An 18,524-nucleotide genomic window follows, 5' to 3' on the forward strand; every position below is an offset into this window, starting at 1 on the left:
TTGTAAGTTACAGCAAGGTTCCTTTTCAAGATGTGTTCCGTACTGGTGGAGAGATCAGAACACTTATGCTTTAAATCAACAATGTGAAAAATGCTGGAAGGCTGAGGAAGTAATATATTTTTAAATTCAGTTCTTATTTTGGTGAAATAACTTAAAAATAATTATTTTATATCATATTATCATGATATACTATCTGTCTTCAAGAAAAGGAGAGCAATGAAGAGGAGAGAGAGGGCTAGATGTAGACAAAGCAATGAAAAAAAAGAGGTGTCTTTATGGTACTTTATTTCTCATACCTGGTGGTGGAGAGATTAGAGCAGTTTCTGCATGGTGGGAAGTTCTGAGATAAGTTTTTCTGTCAAGGTGGTTTTCATTTTTAAAAAATGCCTCTGTGTGCACTGAGGGGAAAAGAAGGAGAGAGTAAGGAAGCAACATGGATGAGGTTTTGTGCTCGTATGGGAAGAATAAAGTCTCACTAAAAAAATGCTGAATGCAGGTGTTACAAATTCAACAGGCAGCATTGCGTGCAACATAGCAGTGGTTTGTGCACTGGAAGGTGCCTGCCAGTGGCTACATCAAACCTCCTTGGGCAGAAATCATAAGCAAATTTTCCTGCCTTTCTCCATGAGCCACTAAATCTTCCCATGTTTTGCAAAAATCCTGCTCTACTAGATCAGGTCTTCACAGTTGTAACTGTTGGAATGGTTTTGTGTTTGTAGAGGTCCTTGCTGAGCATTTATCTTTCAGTTCAGCTGGAAAAAAAATCTGACTTGGGGAAATTCAGGAGAGCAAGTCAGTGCTTTGGGCCTCATGAAAGAAACCCTGCAGAGATGTAGTATGTCTCAGTTCTGATGGAGAGGAGGGGAGGAAGCAGTCAGAAAGGTTGTATAGGAACAGTGCTGTGTGCAGTGGTATTGTTGCTTCAGGTTTCACTTGCCTTTTGTGGATGGTTAAAACTCCAGAAGGGGTGATACTAGACACAGTCTGGCTAGACAGCTGAGTCACAGAAGAGGCAAATCATCACAAGACCTTGAGTGAGAGTTGGCAGGGAATTACGAGGACATAAGTCTGTGATGCCATTCGTATCTATGAGAGTGTGCAAACAGCAGTGAGCCAGATTTCCAGAATGCTTTCACTGCGATATTAGGCAGAAAAAGGCAATGTCTCCTCCATATTTTCATGTAGGTGAAATTGTAATAAAGTTCTACTGTAATTAGGGAAAACTGAATCTTGATGTTGGGGGGTTGATTAAAGCATTTAGAAAATAAGCTCTAAAAACATTTCACACACACTAGATTTTGAAGTCTATACAACCTTTTGGATATATTTTTGAAATGTTGGAGAGAAAAGCACATCATAATTTGGTTAAATAACTGCATATTTCAGCTACTGTACTTTGTTATTCAGTTAAAGAAGGTGGTGTATTGAACATAGTAAGGTAGAAACTTACGTTTGACCTGGTTTTTCACATTGCAGTTTACTGTGTACTAACTTCAGGTGTGCTGTTTTGACATACTGGACTAAAATTACCATAATAAGGTATTTATTTAGATCTCTCCTTCACAAAGAGGCCATTGCGGCTGCTTTGGTGCTCACATTGACGTTTAGTGAGCAGCAGCCCCAGGAATGTACAGATGCATACTCCACTTGGCAAGTATAACGCCCTCCTTTCCTAGAAGAAAGAAAGGTCAAATAAATTAACTTTGTTAGAAATAGTAATCTGCTCATTGTGTTTAATCTTTTTTTCTCATACTAATGAAAAGAAACTGACAATGGTCACTAATTCCTATCTGCTTTCATATGTTAAAGCTGAGAAAAGCTTAATTTGAAGTATGAAGTGACTTTCATTGACTTTGGGGGTCAATGCTGCAAGGCAAGTTCTCTGTGTCTCTCAGAGTGAAGAAAGCACCTGTTATAGTATGATTAAATGTATTTTTAAAATCCAAAAATCTTATTTGAAACCTTAATTGTGCGTCAGCCATTTACATTGCAGAACAGCTGTATTTCAGGAGTGAATAGTTGTACAGTTGCTTAATATATTAATTAAAGCTACAATTAATTTATTTTCTTTCCATATCCAGAATAAAAATGCCCAGGTGTTCTCTTAAACAACTGTCATGTGAAAGGGGTGATTTTTCTCAACCCCTTTGTGTTTTGATTAGTCTGTCAGTGTCCCAGGAAAGCTGACAGCCTGGTGCCTGCCCAGTCTGTCAGTGTCCCATTACGGGGACCCTTCACTGAGCAGTCACTGGATCAGAGGGCAGCTCCACTGACATGTTCAGGGTCCCACACTGACAGCATGAGAGACAGCCCTTCCTGGGGCTCCACAGTTGAGTATATGACCCACTGCCAGCAGCTGCCAGTGCCCTTGAAGAACTCCCACTAACAGTTTACAGAATAGCATTCTTTATTAATGTAATAGAAGATTGTGACAGGTTAAAGTTCAAAGATGGCTGGTGATAGTATCTGGCTGCAAGATTGTATTCAAAGCAATATATGGATAAGCTCTAATTCCTAACAAAAGCTAGCTTGAGATAATCAGTGTACATAAAAGTACAGTTCTTACCCAATAGGCATCCCTACAGGTGGGAAGATGGCTCCCTTCAGCTGAAGGTGTGATGGAGTCTTCCCTATCTTCTCCCCAATTTTAACTTACTTTTATACTATTTTTTATGTTTGGGTGGAGCATGTATTGTGTGGGGGAAGTTGGGTATGTTGACTGTATTCCATCCAGGAAGTAGCAACCACATTTTCTCCCTATAATTTTCCATACTGTTATAACTGTGCCTGTAATTTTCCACTCCTCTCCATATTCCGTTTCATCCCCCTTAGCATGTACATTAACTGCAATTTTTTGTAACTTTCCAGTTTTCTTTAATTTTACCCCTCTTTTCCCCACAGCAACCCTGTTATTTCAAGTGTTCATTAATGTACTGTTAGCTGAAATATTTTGAAAAAAATTGGTCAGAAAAAGAATGTTTTGAGCTCTGCAAATCAATAGAAACACATTAGAACTTTGATAGGAAAAATCATACAGATTTATTCTCTTGGTTATTTTTGTTATATATCTTTTATTGTATTTGCCTAGTATAACTACATCAACTGAACAGGCATGAGGTGGCATACCTCTTGGGAGACTGCTTTTCTGCAACTGGCCTCTTAACGCGCTTTTCTCCAAATACTTTTTTTTTTTTTTACCTTTTTTTATTTAGTTTCTGAGGGACATGATTATGAAATAAAAAGTGAACTCAGTTAATGAAGTGCTATCTTCTTGGTTCCCTTAAAACAATAATTCTGAGAGAGAGGCGAATGGCTTGATTAATTTCTACGTGTCATTAACTTCCATGCCCTCAGATGACAATGTTAATATTCACAATGTGAATTATTTCTCTGCTGATTGGTTTAGGAGAAACACACAATGGATGTACTTATCGCATGATCTAGCACTGCGCCCAACAACCCTTTGGATGCCCTAAAACTTGAAATGCCCCTGCAGTTCTGCTTTCATTGGTCATTATAGACAGCATGGTTGCAATTTTACAACACAAAAATCTGTGGCAATTACCAATTGCAAATGTAGACAGTGTGAAGCAAAACTAATTTCAGAATTACTAGTAAGGTAGGGATTGATATATTGATACATGCCCTTATTTAAATTTAGCTGACTAAAAGCTGCTCAGTGTCTGGACTTTATCTTTAAAATGTTGCCTCAAATCTCCCAGCCCATTAGACTTAAGTAGTTTAGAATTCAATGATCTGATTGCAGAGTTCAGAGATTATTAGAGCAAATGGGGCCTGATCAATGCCTTGGGTCGTCTTTTCAGTGTGTTAATTAATTAATCAACAGGAACAGAAATATATGTGTAATGCAAATTAACTCAGTCTCAGGTTACTAGAATACCAGAATTGGTCATACGCAGAAGAGGGGAATCCAAAAAGCAGCAGGATATTAGCGCTTTTATCTTTGTCACACCACTTTCTTTGGTGATGTCCTGAACTAGAGGTATTTGCAGGATTAGTGTGATTGTTTCTGCAGTGTTCTCCTGGAGAAATGAATAAGCTTTTGAGGCAATGAAAGAAATTCAGTAACTGAAATATTCATGATTCACGGTTGGCCCTTGATTCTATTTGTTGTCACTGTTTCTCTTCTTTTACATTAACCCCAAAACAGGTTGTTTTGCTGTAATCTAATACTGAATACAGTTTCCTTAATCCCCAAATTCACATTGAATTTCAATATTTCAATACTTCCCCATGAAAGAGAGTAATTTTATGTGGTATTTTCTGTTATCTTTACCAATTACTTTTTCTTCTTTTTTTTTTCTTTTTTTTTTCCCCCCCATGGCTTTGTTTTTTAGTGTGGAAAGATAGAAGCTTTGTTCTCCCCTAGCTCTTTGTTAAAAGTCTTCTGTCCTTGGTCTTCAGAGTACGTGAAAGTGCTGTTTTTCTCAAGGACCATACATTGTCTTCATTGAATGGGGGAGTTAGATCCTTGATTTGTTTTGGGCACTGGGGACATTCTTCTATTCCTGTATGTGGACCTCTCCTCTCATCTGCATGCAGGAATCAGACCAGCTCATTGCTCAGATCATCCCTTTGTTTAGAACCGATAAAGTTTTGAGGTTCAAACCCTGAAGTACTTCTTGTCAGGCTTCTTATGTCAGTTCTGTTGTGGCTTTTTAGGCACACAGTAATTTTTATTAACAATAAAAGGGTTGTGTGCATAGTCGGGATAAAAGGAAAATCTGGCGTTTCAGAAAAGAAAAGGAATTATCAGTGCCAGCATTTGGCCTCACAATTCCTACAAACAGGAGAAGTCAGTGTTCAATTAAAACACCAGCAGGTGGTTTGTCACAAACCCCGTGGACTGGAGCACAAGGCCTACTTCAGCTGCTCTGCCCTTATCTGCTGGTTTTGGAGACAGCAATAGCGATTGGCTAGCCACCAGGATTTCCTGTTTTAGTGAAACACAGTACCTGTGGTACTGTGTAAAATTCATTCCTAAGACCAAGGGCCATGAAGTTGGCTAAGCCCAGCCAATAGATCCTTTGCCCAACTCTTTCCTTGTTCAGCTTTCTCATAGCCGTGGCAGGAGACAAAAGATGAAGAGGTTGGTAAGGCAAGTTCCTCAAGTGTAGGTATTTCACACTCATCTCAAAGAGACAATTTTCTATTCTGTCACTTGTGTGATTTTATTCTGTATGTACATAGACAGATTCTGTGAATGATCACATAAGTTATAAATTCCATTTTGTTTCCATGAACTGTGAGTCTCCCAGTGTCTGGGGCTGTCATGTGCTAACGAGAGACAGGAGGAGTGCCAGAGTGTCAGTCATTACAGACTCTTTCCATCTAGTTTAACTCTTAACTATGAGGGGCAAATGAGGAACGAGATCTTAAATAAGGACACCATATTCCTCCCGGGAGGAGCCAAGACAAAGCAGCCAGGTGGTAATGTTTGGATTTCAAAGCCAGGAAGGATTTTTGGAAGCAGAAACAGCTTGGTCAGGAAAGATAAAGTGATGCATGGACACACCAAAGAGGTCTTGTGACACAGAGGCAGTAGGGAGGCAGTGAAGCTGCTTCTTCATTGGAAGAAACCGATGTCTGTGCTGCTGGGGAATGGGAGGAGAAAGGTCCCTGAGCACCAAAAGGGATCTCACAAAATCTCAAGGAAAATTCAGCAGTGAGGAAATGTAGGCAGAGAGATGTATGTGTGTTTACTATTTCACATAGCTCTGTGTATCTCTTGTGGTCATTAAAGTGAAGAATGTCTGCTTTTGAGACAGTTTGCAAAGTCTGTGCATTCTCTGATTCAACTCTGTGGGATCCTGGAGAGAGAAGTTGTCACTCAGATGTCGACTATAACTGAGTTCTGGGAAAGAGTGTGTCAAAGCCATGTGGCTTCAGCAGCAGTTGCAGGGTCTGTGCAGGGGTCTCTATAGAAGGGAGAAGAGATTGCCTGGAGACCCAAGGCAGACAGGAAAACTTCAGAGTGCTTTTGCATGGAGGCAGACAGAGGCTTAGAGAGAGGCCCACAAGAGGTATAATCTAGGCAGTAGTATCTCAGTCTTTGAATTCTTACCTATAGTAAAATGAAAGTGAGTGGAAGAACACCAAGGCTTGTGCAGAGTGAGATAACAAACGGTACCATCAGTGGCTCTAAGCGTTATCTGGCAAACATGCACACAAGCGAGCCGCAAAATGGAAGTCAGACCACGCACGTGATCATAATTTGCACTAAACCCAGGAGTTTATTCCCACCAGCAGACAGGCTGTTAGCTCAGGCTTAGTGCCATGCTACAGTGGCTATGTAGCTGCTGACTGCTCTGGAGCAGGGGAGAAGGCAGCCCGTGGTTGCTTGCAGCGTGGTCAAGGTCACTGCCAGCTGCACGTGCCCACGTGCACCCTGTGCCTGAAGGACTCAGGTCGCACTGCCAGTCACCGGCTGCGTGTTTCCTCACAGGAGGTGGTGGCCAGTGTGCATGAACAGCTTTCTACGATGAAGTCAAAGCACAAGCTCCTCTGAGGCAATTTAAAAGAAGCGAAATGCTCAAGAGAATAATGTGGAGCAAACTGATGTAAATGGTTCTTCTGCATAAACTTCAATTTTTGTAATTTGTTTAGGGAGTGAGGGAGGTGCATTTTTCTGTATGGTTTTGGTTTGCATAAATTCAGAAAGTGTTCTGAATTATTTTTTTCTGAAAATATAACTTAACTGTTGAGAAGGAGGTGAAGCTTTTGCAATGAAGGGAAAATATTATAATAGGAAAAATGGGCATTAATGTGGGGTCCATGTTCCAGACTTACTAGGTCTGAAAATAGATGAACTGGTGAGATTACCTTGTATGATTTTTACGTATGAAAATGGACATATAATTATCTATCAATATAAAATATTAGTGCGTATTTACTGTATAATAATTCAACTTTATTAATTCAATTTTATAAGCAAATTAAGATTGCCTCAAATTTACATACAATGTGAAGAAAAGTCCCTTTATCCTCTGTAACTGCAGCATTTGGCAGATTCAGGAATAAATAATCTTTTGTGGCAAGGGTATGCCTTATCAAACATATGCAGATCAGTGCTAATTAATGCTAATTAAGGTTTCCTGTCTATCTAGCTGGAAAAACGTCCAAATGTTATGAAATCCAGTTAGTATGCCTATTACCCTAATTGTTTTATATGGGATGCTTCTTAATTAAAATATGTAAATTTACCTTAATTGCTATATACTAATAGAGGTTCATGTTATCTCACTAAAAATGACAAGATGGTTAGGAGGGGTATTTAAACAAATAATTCTGATACGTTTGTAAATAAATGACCTTTACTCAAAATTATTTTTAATTGGAAATTGGCAAAAGGAACATTTTGCCATCTATGTTTCTCTTTAGTTTTAAGTAATGTCAGAATTTACGGTTCTTTGTTAATATAGATCTGGTGACATTGTAGCTTAATTAGGACTACTAAACAAGTCAACATTTTGTGTGTTTAGTGTATGTTTCAAAATTGTTTGCTAACCTCACATTGACCTTCAGAAATGTCATACTTTACAATACTAATCTTTATTTTCAGTATTTTTGTGTTTTATGTTTTGATTTTTATCTCTTTTAATCATATGGTTTTACTTGTGAAATTTGATGTATTGCTGTACTTTTGCTCGTGCCTGGGCCCTGCCTTTGCAGCAGAGAGGCTGGTGAGCTGCACCTCTCTGAGCTTCACCTGTGAGTGTAGGACATGAACTTTGATCACCTTTGGGGGCAATAGACTGAGGCCCACACAGGTTTCTACACAAGGTCTTGTATGCCCAACACAGAGGCACTATTTGAATGATATTTTGTATGGCTGTTCTTAGGTATTCCATATTGGCATTTTCTTCATGATTATCATACCATTTCACACACAGAGCAAACATTTTTCTCCCCCGGTGTAAAGAATTTAATTGGAGAATCTTCTAATTTAGGGAACTGCCCAATATTTGTAGCTTTTACTCATAATAGTAGTAGATCTTTAACATACCTGTTACGTTTTAGCTTATATTATATAATATGTATCATCAACACATGCCTCACTTTGCAAAATCCGTCTGAAAGAATTTGCTGTTTTGCAGGATATTGTGACCAATGTTTCTCCAAGGATTGTGCGTGGAACTACTTCAGGTCCTCTGTATGGCCCAGGCCAAGGCTCTTTCCTAAACATTGAACTGATCAGCGAGAAAACAGCAGCATATTGGTGTAAAAGCATTACTGAACTGAAGGCTGACTTTCCAAACCACGTAAGTGCCACTCAGTCATAAAGATGCAACATACTTACTTGGAATCTCTAGTTTACAGATCTGTGGAAACACATAGTATTTATTCAATAGAATGCAAATTGCTTTACTGACATACAGGTACATTGTTAAAAACCAGAAAAGCCCATCCAAATATTATTTATGACAGAAAATTCTGTGAAATTGCTGTTACATAGAGGACAATCATGATTTTTTAGTTAGGCTGGTGTTTAGTTTCAAATAGATACTATCAAGGAAAAGAGTTGATCCAGTGTGGATGCTTGGCAGTTCTGTTGTGAATAATTTTGTATTTAAGATCATATGTAATTTATAATAAGATTTGTTACTGTGAATTGAATTTGATCATGAAATGAATGTGTTCTTTTCATTCTTAATCCAGATGTGTAAGATGCTTATGGGATTTTTATAAGCAATTGAGTGCTCTTGGTGAAAAAACCCCAATACTTAAAGTTAACTTCACTACAAGGATAGAGTTTTGTTAGAGCTTGTTTGGCTCTGGGGAGTATCTGTCTCAAAGACAGTAATCATGGTTGGGAGCAATGACACCAGCTAGCTGGCATAAATGGTTTTCAGCTACTGTTCTTGTGAATAAGGACAACGAGGTAGAAAGTAAAATTCTCCTCAGTCATCATCTTGAATGGATAGAACTTGAAATCCCAGAGCCTGCATGTCTTCTGTCTTGAAGTTATTACCTCCATGGTTCAGCTATAAGCAAAATAAGTGAACATTCCTAAATATATTATGACATGAAGATAATCAAGGGTTTTTTCTTATTCCTGGTGTTTAAATGTGCACATCAGCAAGTATAAAAGTGTTTAAACATTTCATATTGATAGTAAAAGTAATGCATGTTTAATATCCTACTTCACTGTGGATGGACTGTGTTTCTCTGCTGAGATTCTTGTCATTTTATTAACTGTGACTGAGCTTCATCATAATGAAAGCATGAACCAAAAGCTAATATCCCATTCCCTGATTTTGATTTTAACATCCTTTAAGTGAAAGTCCTGGGTATTGCATGCAGGCAGACTGTTGGCCATTTCTGCTGTGGGAATGCTATCCCACTGCAGTCTTCACCAAAAATCCCTCACAACACTTTATGCTTGAGATCAAACCATTCTCTTCTGTGAGGAAAAGCACTAGCAGCATTTCAAAAGGAAGATTTGAATTTTCTGAGACCTAGCATTGTGTGTGGGATGAGGGAGTCCCACTCTTCCAGAGTTCCTGGGGTGAACATCCTCTGATCATCCCTCATTATATGTGATTTATTACTTTGAGAATGTGAATTCTGTTTCTGCACATTGTCTATGGCTGCTACTGTGGCATCTTTGAGGCTGGTAACACCTGCGTGGGCATAGGGGAAGCAGCACCCAGCAGTAGACCTTGGCATTGCTTACAGGGATTTTTAAAACATGCCTGTGAACTCATCTAAGAACTGTCATATAATTATAATGGTAAATTTGTTGCTAACTGAAAACAGAATTTTGTTCACTGAGGAGAAGTCTCTTGGTGTTTATTTTGAGATATTCTATATAATTACAGCTTGCAGAATTTTCTTCACCCAATTGCTGTTCACTCCTCTAGAAAGGCTTTTTTAGCTTTGTGTGTTTTGTTAAAACCAAAACCAGTTTCTGAGAACTGTTCGCGTGAACTTAATTAACAACCAAAGAATGACATTTTCTGCTCAAATGAAGGCCAAACAGATGAGGATACAAGTGATTGCAGTAAAAAAACCTCATCTTACTAAGGCAAATTTTAAAAGCCAATCAGAACTTACACATAATTACTTTTACTGTGAAATACAAGTTAGTGTAAGATTTATGTTACAGATGAAAAGGATGCGAGCAAAATAGGCACCTCACTAGAAGATGATCCCACAACAGCATTCTATCTTGTGCCATTGGGAAGAAGCAAACCATAAAGGGCAGCTAAATTCCCTCAACAGAGGCTAGGATGTAAACTGAATTTTGCAATGGGTTATGCAAAAGAGGACCACCAGTCACAGCTCAGTGGGCAGTGTCACTTAACTGTGACATGTTGCCTCTATAAATCAGGAACTAGCATCTCCCTTGTGCTGTCTCCACCTCTGTAGTGGGTAGCCTCATTCTTTGTTTCTTCTGTCTCCTGATTCTTGCTTGTAGCTTGCAAATATTCTCTGCCTGGCAGTTTTTCCTGGTCTCCTATTAGCTGCTCCCTTCAACCCCAAATCCACTTCAAGTGAATGAGGGAAAAGCTGCCACCACCAGGAACTTGCTTCAGTTCCACTGGCAGTGAATAAAATATTGTAAGGGTCCAAGCAGAGGAAAAAGCAGAAGGTGTCTGGATTTTTTATGTTAGCTGGTGAAGTATTATCAAAAACTGCTTACTGGGGTCACCCTACCACAGGTGTGAAATGCATAAAGTTGTCAGTTCATGACTAGGCCATAACTGGGATGCGCAGTGGTTAAAGTGCTTTAGTTAGTGGGGTAAAAGAACTAACACTAATGTCACAACAAGTCCCACTCTCATATTTTATTCACCAAGGAGATACCTGATTATGTGGTGTGTTGGTGTACTTTTCAGCCAAAATGTGGCTGGAAAAATGACAGTTTATGGTATATTCAAGAAATTAATTTACCTAGGAAATACGAATTTAGCTGAGTAGAACTCACCTAATGATATGAACAGGAATGAAAACTGTGCGGGAAAAAAACAATCAGTTTTACATTAGCAAATGTCTACAAAATTTAATCATTGGGAAGTGGCTGAGAAAGTTAAAAAAAAAAAGATTAAAAGCCTGGGGGGAGAACTTACTGCTAAAATCTTATATTCACATACTTGACAATAGCTACAGTCTGGCCATTATCTGTGCTGGGAGCTGTGAATACTGGTGGTGGCAGTATGTCTTGGTGAGCTGGTAAAGCAAGGAGCTGTAATCTCTTCAGCGTTTGCACTGAGGAGAACAAGCTTGAGAAGAGCAAGGTTTGAAAACACTAAAATACTTCTCTGCAGAAAATGTGTACCAAGGTTTCACTTAGAGGGTGATGAACACAGTTGCTAAGTAGTCTTTCTACACCTTCCTGTAATTGGTGCCCTGTAGATGGTAATAAGGTAAGCGAATCAATTAAAAACCTCAATATGCAAATTAGTTTGGGTCTGAGTATGCGCTTATGTAAGCAATACAAATAAGGGCTTTGACAGGACACTTCATAAAATAGATTGAAGGGGAAATGTCATTCCCTACCAGACTAAGAGAAGTCCATCACAAACAAGAAAATTTCTGAGAACTTTGTACCACAAGAAAGAACTGGGATCTTGGAAGAAGATGCCAAATTGAATATTTTTTTAATATTTCTATGTTAGTATACTGAAGTCTTAAAAGTAAGTTTTTGGCCTCCTAGCTCAACACAAATTAGTTTGATCTTCTGTATGACTCTAGGGAATGTACATAGGATACCAGATTGTCAGCTGTGACACTGAATCTGTCATTCAGATAGCAGTGTCATGATGCGTTGAATTGAGAAACCTCTTCTGCTAGAAACATTAGTACTCATGGACCCCCAAACTAAGCTGAAAACTCTTGTCTTAATGTTTGTTCTGCTGCTTGCAGAATGTTGCTGACAGTCTCTCTGACAGTTACTCAGCAGAGAGCAGCTTTTCAAGGCTGAAACTGTTAAAGATGTATTTTTGTTCAACATTTTGTTCAGAATGTCCCAGGAGCACCTGTTGGGAGTAGCCATGCTAGAGAGTGTGTGAGAACAGATCTCTGGATCCCAGGCTGGTAACCAGCTTCTTTGTAGCATTGTGGGGGTTTTGTTGGCTTTTGATTTTTTGGATTTGTTTGGGTTTTTTTTTAATCTCTTGGAATGGTGTAATAAGTTTTTATATTATGAATTTTTTTTCTACCACAGAAGTATGAAATAAGGCTGCTGGTTTTTGTTTGGATTTGGTGTTTGTGTGTTCTTGGTTTAAGATAAGGGGCTACAGAGGAAGAAAAATGCAGTCTTAACAGGCATATATGAGTGCATTGCTCCTATAAATAAATTTTGGTGCAGAAACATGCAATGTTGAAAAATATGAAGTTATAAGGTGAATAGAAATAGACTTGCAACAGTTATTTGGATAGTTTACATGGGGAGGTTTAATGGGTTTGCCAGTGTGATCCCTGAAGTGGTGTCCTATATTTCAATCTTATATGTTGGACCTGGTTGGGTTTTAAGAACGGGTTTTGTCTATAGACTGGGACCAGCATTTATCTGTTTATATAAACCTTTTTCCTTGCTAAGTCTGCACTAATAGTAGACCCTGTCATCTGGTTACTGAGAGGAATTGACCAGAATATCTAAAATTGCTGTAGATCTCCTTTGAGACTTAAAATTAAGGGACATTAGGTAGAAAACTTTTTAAGATACAGAGGAATCATAGACCTCACAGTTTTACTGTGAGAAGGTCGAAGTTGAATTTCTCACTAGAGGTATTAGGAATAATTTCTTTAATTTTGCAGGTATTATTATAGCTTTTGCTTTTAATGGATATTTAGAGGCCTGTGGGATGTTGTACATAGTATTTGCATTTTGCAATACCAGTCATGGACTTGCTTCGGGTTATAAAAAGTAATAGTTTTGCTCTTCCTAGGGCTAGTATAGATAGCTTTACCTTTCCATCACAGAGAAATGATACTTTCTACTCCAAATACCTACTGTATGATAAATCGCGTGCTTCTTGACAAGCTCAGTATCTACAAACTTGGACTAAAACATTTCTAAACAATCAGGTAGGGCCATGTCCATGGGGACCTCACTTGGTAGCAGTGTAGAGTCACCTGAATGGGGGGGGGTATGTGCTGTGCATTCTCAGGCTTATCAGAGGATCCTTGCTGAAAGTGCAGATGCTTCTCCACATGAACTGAAAAGGGCAGAGCACAAGGGGAGAGAACCACAAGCTGGGCTGCCTAGAAGCCTGCACACTCCCAGAAGTGCGGAACAGCTACCTGGGTTGCTTTATCTGAATTTCAGGCCCACAAATCACGTTTAAAAAGCTCCAGAAGTTGTTATTGCTGCAGCTTAAACTTCCCAAAGCCAGCCGTCATGGATGCTTGGTAGGAGGTGAAAAAACCCACGCAGCAGTTGTTAAATTCACCATATGGAAAAGATCCCTTTCACTACAGAAAACTGGAAGCAGGCCCATTCTCTTAACATCAGAGGAAATCCTAGCTGAAGAGGGAAGGTGAGGTTGGAATAAGACACTCACACTGATTGCCTTGTCCAGGAACTAAATCACTTGGCCCTAGAGAGTGTGGAGCACAAGAACGGCCGTAACTCCTCTGTTCCAGTGACTGCTGCAGTGGGTAGAAAGGAAGACATCTCAGAGCATATGACCACATTCCCTTTTTCTCTTTGTCATTCACCACCAGAAAAAGGAAGGATGAAAAACAATAAAGAAAAACACTTCTTAGAAAAGAGAAGGAAAACAGCTGACCAGAAAGAACAGCAGACACATTGACAATGTACCTCTGCATGTTCCAGGGAAACTTCCACTCTTCCCCATCCTGAGGGTGTCCTCATTGCTCCTGATCCAGGTTCAGCTCTTTGTGAGCCAGCAGGATGCATTTTTTCCATGTTCAGTCTAAGGAGGAATTTGGCAAGAAGTCCAATTTTCACAATGAGCAGAGCAGTCTGGTAACAGAAATGTTGATGTATTGTGTCTTTGAGATCACATTTGCTTATAAGGAAGGAAATTTTTCTGGAAAGGCTCTTCCACAACACATAAAAAATGCTTAAGTCTCACATGACCTGAATATTAATAGAGATGGGTCTGAGCTAAAAAAATATGGTGGTGTAAATTTTCACTCCTTGAGGCTTAGGTGTTAGTAAAAAAATGAGAAAATACAGGAAAATTCTCATCTATCACCAGCATGTTTTGATAGTCATGTTGGCTATAGCAGATCTGCTTCAGGCTTGAAAAGTAGCAAAGAAGTGACATGGAGTCAATGTAAAAATCTCCTTTCTGGGAGAGATCTGGGGAACTACAGGCTTGAGATTTTTTATCCAATGCAAATTGGTAAAAGCTGTTCTAAAAATAGAGCTAGTAAAAAGAAAACAAACAAAGAGTAAAGAATCCCCTTTGTAGTATGTTATGCCTAAAAAAAAAAAAGTTCTTTGAGAACATCAAGAGAAACTCAGATGATAAAGTGAGTTTGGGTTTCCAGAAGTGTTTGATAGGGTCCTTCTCTGAAGAATTTGAAAGTAATTAAGTTATCATAAGATTAAAGGAAGAAACCTACATGAATAAATAACCAGTTAAACATAGGAAACAATGTTAAGGAATAAATAGTCAATTTTCACCATGGATAGAGAGCTGCAGAAAAATTCTTTAGGGATCTGTACTGTGTTCTGTGCTATTTAAAATGTTTATTAACAATCTGAAAAAGAGAGAGAATTTTAAGAATGTAAACTTTGTTGATAATAGTGTGTAATGTAGGGAGATAAAGATTAGAGCTGACATAAAAGGGTTGTGAAGAATCTTGCATTACTGAGTGACTGGCCAATGAACTGCCAGAAAAAAAAATGAAAGTAGTATGCACATGGGATAAACCAGTGATAAATTTGTACGTACAGTGAGTGATAGCAAGCTGACTGTACTGGGGTTACAGTAAGAGAGCACTATGAAAATCTCAGCTTAATGCTGAATAACATTGAAATAAAGCTTATCAAACACAGAATTTCTAGGAAAGAAAGAAAACACAGCAAAACCCATCACTATGCCAGCGTGTTGATTCTTTTTTTTTTTTCCCTTCACATTTTGAATATACTGTGAGATTCACATCTTTCTGGATTGGAACCAGAAGGGTGATCGGTGGAAATGAGTGATAGGAGATTCTTCACCACATGGCTCGGCAGCTGTGGAGCTCATTCTTACAGGGCACTGCCAGTCCCAGAGGTACATACAGGTTGAGAAAAACCTTCTGGAAAAGCTATTTGAAAGCATCACCTCTGACTCAGGGAATTCCTGTGCCACAGATTTCTTAAAAGCTGGGCAAGTTTTCTAGGGAAATACTACTGTGAGCTTGCCCTAGGGAGCTGCTGCTGGTGCATGTGGGAGAAAGGGGACTGAGCTGCGTAACCATTCCTGTGGATTTACACTGTCAGTGCACAAAGAGGAGCTGTTAGGTTGGCACCCAGGATTAGAAGCCCTCTCTGCCTCCCAGTCCTGTCTCAGCCTTTGGACCACTGTTCCTGTATCACATTTTGACAACCTGATTAGCATGTAACGACATTACTTGAACTGAAGCTGATATATATATATTTTATTTTGTACTAGTCTGAAATGATGTGCTAAAGGGTTTGTAATTGAGATGCTGCTTTCAATTCACTAAGATTTGCTCCGTTTCCAGAGGGTCACCTCAGACAATCCAGTAATACAAGAAAATCTGCTAAAAATTTACCCAATGTCTGATCATGCATGTTCAAATGACTGTGCATTGTGACTCAAATGTCATAATGTTTGATCCCAACTGCACAATATTCCCACTGGGGGATTTTTTATTCTAAGTTTTTAAAAAATACGGTTATTAATCTGGCAAAGAAGTGGAAATACATATTCTGGCCATCAATTTGAGGGAATTTTATTTTAAGAAAGCACATTATCTGTTGCTGGAAACTGCAATTTGCAACTGAAAATAGGACAACATGGTAAGTTCAGTGAGATATTTACAATCAATTTATGATTCAGATGTACATGTTTGTGGTGACAAATTAGGACCTTGAGGAAAAATGTGAGGTCTTTTATGTTTTGCACTTGGAAACTACAGCTTTGTTGAGAAACCTGTCAAACTAGTTTAGTGGAGAACTGTAGTTCTTTCCTATGCATGTTATAAAGCCGTGATTTATTTTGTTTGTTTTACTGTCATGGCTAGGGTTTGAAAAATAGTGAGTAGTTCAGTAATGCAGAAGACTATTTGTACATATGCTAAGAATATCCTTTTGATTTAAAAAGTGATTTATTGATCCCTGGAAAAAAAAGAACAATTTTCACAGTTCTGTGAGGTCTATGAACCATCTTTAAAACTTTAGCCTTAGGGTAAGAAGTAGGAGAAAATTAAAGCAGTTTCTGAAATACTTCACCAACCATCTCCTAGAAAATGACCCAATCTGCTTGATTACTGGAAAAGACAAACTCCTTAATGGCTAGCATCAGCAGAAGCTGCTTCAGGATGTGCTTTGGCAGTTGCTGCTAAAAATTCCTTTTCTGCAGAGATATGTGAGCGGTCATTAAGTAGGAGTATTGACAAAAGAAATGCCCTAAACATAAAGACAGTGTGATTAAAAAGATATTTCTAGAATGTAATTCTGCTGACAGTGACATGAGGAGTTGCATATTTCTTTTTATCTTATTGAAGTGTGAATATGCAGACTATTATTTAGAGGGAAAAGACAATCTCTTAAAAATCCTAACTCTTTTCTCAGTTTGGTGAGTTACTGTGCACGTAATAGAGTGCTCCAAAACGATCTGTGTGATCTGGATGGGAATCAGGATTGTAGATTGTAGAAATGTCCTCCATAAACTGCAACAAAGGAAATGGCATCATGCATTAGACCCCCCGTATGCTCAGATGTCCATTTCACCCCCTTCAATCTGTGCTTAAAATAGCAATAACAACCTTGGTGCAGGGCATTTCCTGGCGATTAATGACTGGCCAGGGTTAATGGCCCTCAGCAGTGCCTCAGGCCATCAACTCCTCCCAGCCAGTCATTACTCCCTGGGAAATGCCCTTTTCTGGGTAGTTATTGTTTTAATATTAAGATATAGATGCCGTTAGATGGAGATAAAATGACCTTGTGGCAATGTTACAAGATAAATCTTAAAAATAAAATAATGGCAAAATTTAAAAATTATTAGCAGTCAACAGTCCATCAAAATTAAAATCTAAAGTTTGTAAAAATTACAGCATTCTGCTAGTCTGGTTATCCGTGCAAAATATATATCCCCTAAATACATCTTCCTAATTTCCATTTCATGTTTGTCATAGGCAATTGGCTAAATTATAGAATTTGATCTTCTAAAATGCACAGTACCTTTGACCTTAATTTTACTGTCTGTGATACGATTTTAGTCTTTTATGAAGCACTGAGCATATGTGATTTAGATAATTCTGCTTTTTTCTCTTTTATGTAGTGTATATTACAATAATAATAGGAAAGCGAATGTATACCTGAGCAAAGTAGTAAGTATATGCTGTTCCTGTAGCCCATATTCTGGATATTCTGTGATGTGGTTTACATTTTAGGCATTCTGCTAGAGCTCTAATGAAGAAAAATATGAAGGCTAGGTCTATATTTAAAAGGCTTGCTCGCATACTTATGTAGGCTAGGAATACTAAAAATAAAATGGCATCTAACTGCTGTCCTGGCAGAACCCAGTGTAGATGCAGTTATACCATCAAACTGTTTATTTTTGTTCAGAAGCAAGTGCGGCGTTTGCTGCTCTGAACTGTGCCGGTAGTAGGAGAGCTGGCTCTCTGCAGACTTGTTCTAGCTCAGACAAGAAAGGCAGAGGCACATGCTTGAATCTATCACAATTAGAGCCAGCTCTTCAGCATGATTGACAGCAGCTGGACTATATCCCAGCCTCCTGTGCTTTCTGGTGAGGGGGGCTAGGGAAAAATCTCAAATTCTGAGTGAGATGTGGGAATAAAGTGTTCCAAGATGTTTTTTTTTCTTTATCTACCAAGAGGAACATGTAGATGAGCAGAATTCTTAGTGGGCTCTGAACTGATCTTAATCTATACCCTCAATACTGCTGGTAGCTTCTAAACTTCTTATGCACATTGTGTTTAAGAACTATGATCATGAACTTTTACATAGTCTTCATCACTAAACTTCTCACATCTGTCACATTTCCATATTCTAGATCTCAATTCACCCTCGTTTATATTTAATTATTTTTTTTAAGCAATTTTGTTATCTTCATATTGTCTTAGTCTAATACAGGGTTATGTGTACACGGACATGCCAGCCAATTACCTTGGTATAGCAAACTGCAGTGTGCCAGTGGGGTAACTACCACTGTTGGGAACTTGCAGCAAGTACAGGCTGATTCAAGTTAATATGAATTTCTTCCATTTTAGATGTAGCAAACCAGCCTTACCTCCTATTTTATGGGGTTTCAAAGAGCACTAGAGCAGCCACTGGCTGCAGGTGTGCCCGTGAGAGGTAACTTATAAATCAGCAGTAACGTGTTTGTTGA

General features: G+C 38.7%; 1 protein-coding gene across 5 annotated transcripts in view; it reads left to right on the plus strand.

Annotated features, from left to right (window-relative positions):
* The window catches only part of DPYD (dihydropyrimidine dehydrogenase), a 359,733-nt gene that overhangs the window by 215,356 nt on the left and 125,853 nt on the right, over positions 1–18,524 (plus strand). For all 5 annotated transcript variants that reach the window (XM_048312842.1, XM_048312844.1, XM_048312846.1 and 2 more), the window contains one exon: positions 8,118–8,282. In XM_048312842.1, the coding sequence (XP_048168799.1) occupies positions 8,118–8,282 (165 nt within the window). The remainder of the gene's footprint in view (positions 1–8,117; positions 8,283–18,524) is intronic.

Source organism: Corvus hawaiiensis, chromosome 9 (genome assembly GCF_020740725.1).
Source record: "Corvus hawaiiensis isolate bCorHaw1 chromosome 9, bCorHaw1.pri.cur, whole genome shotgun sequence".
Taxonomy (NCBI): Eukaryota; Metazoa; Chordata; class Aves; order Passeriformes; family Corvidae; genus Corvus; species Corvus hawaiiensis.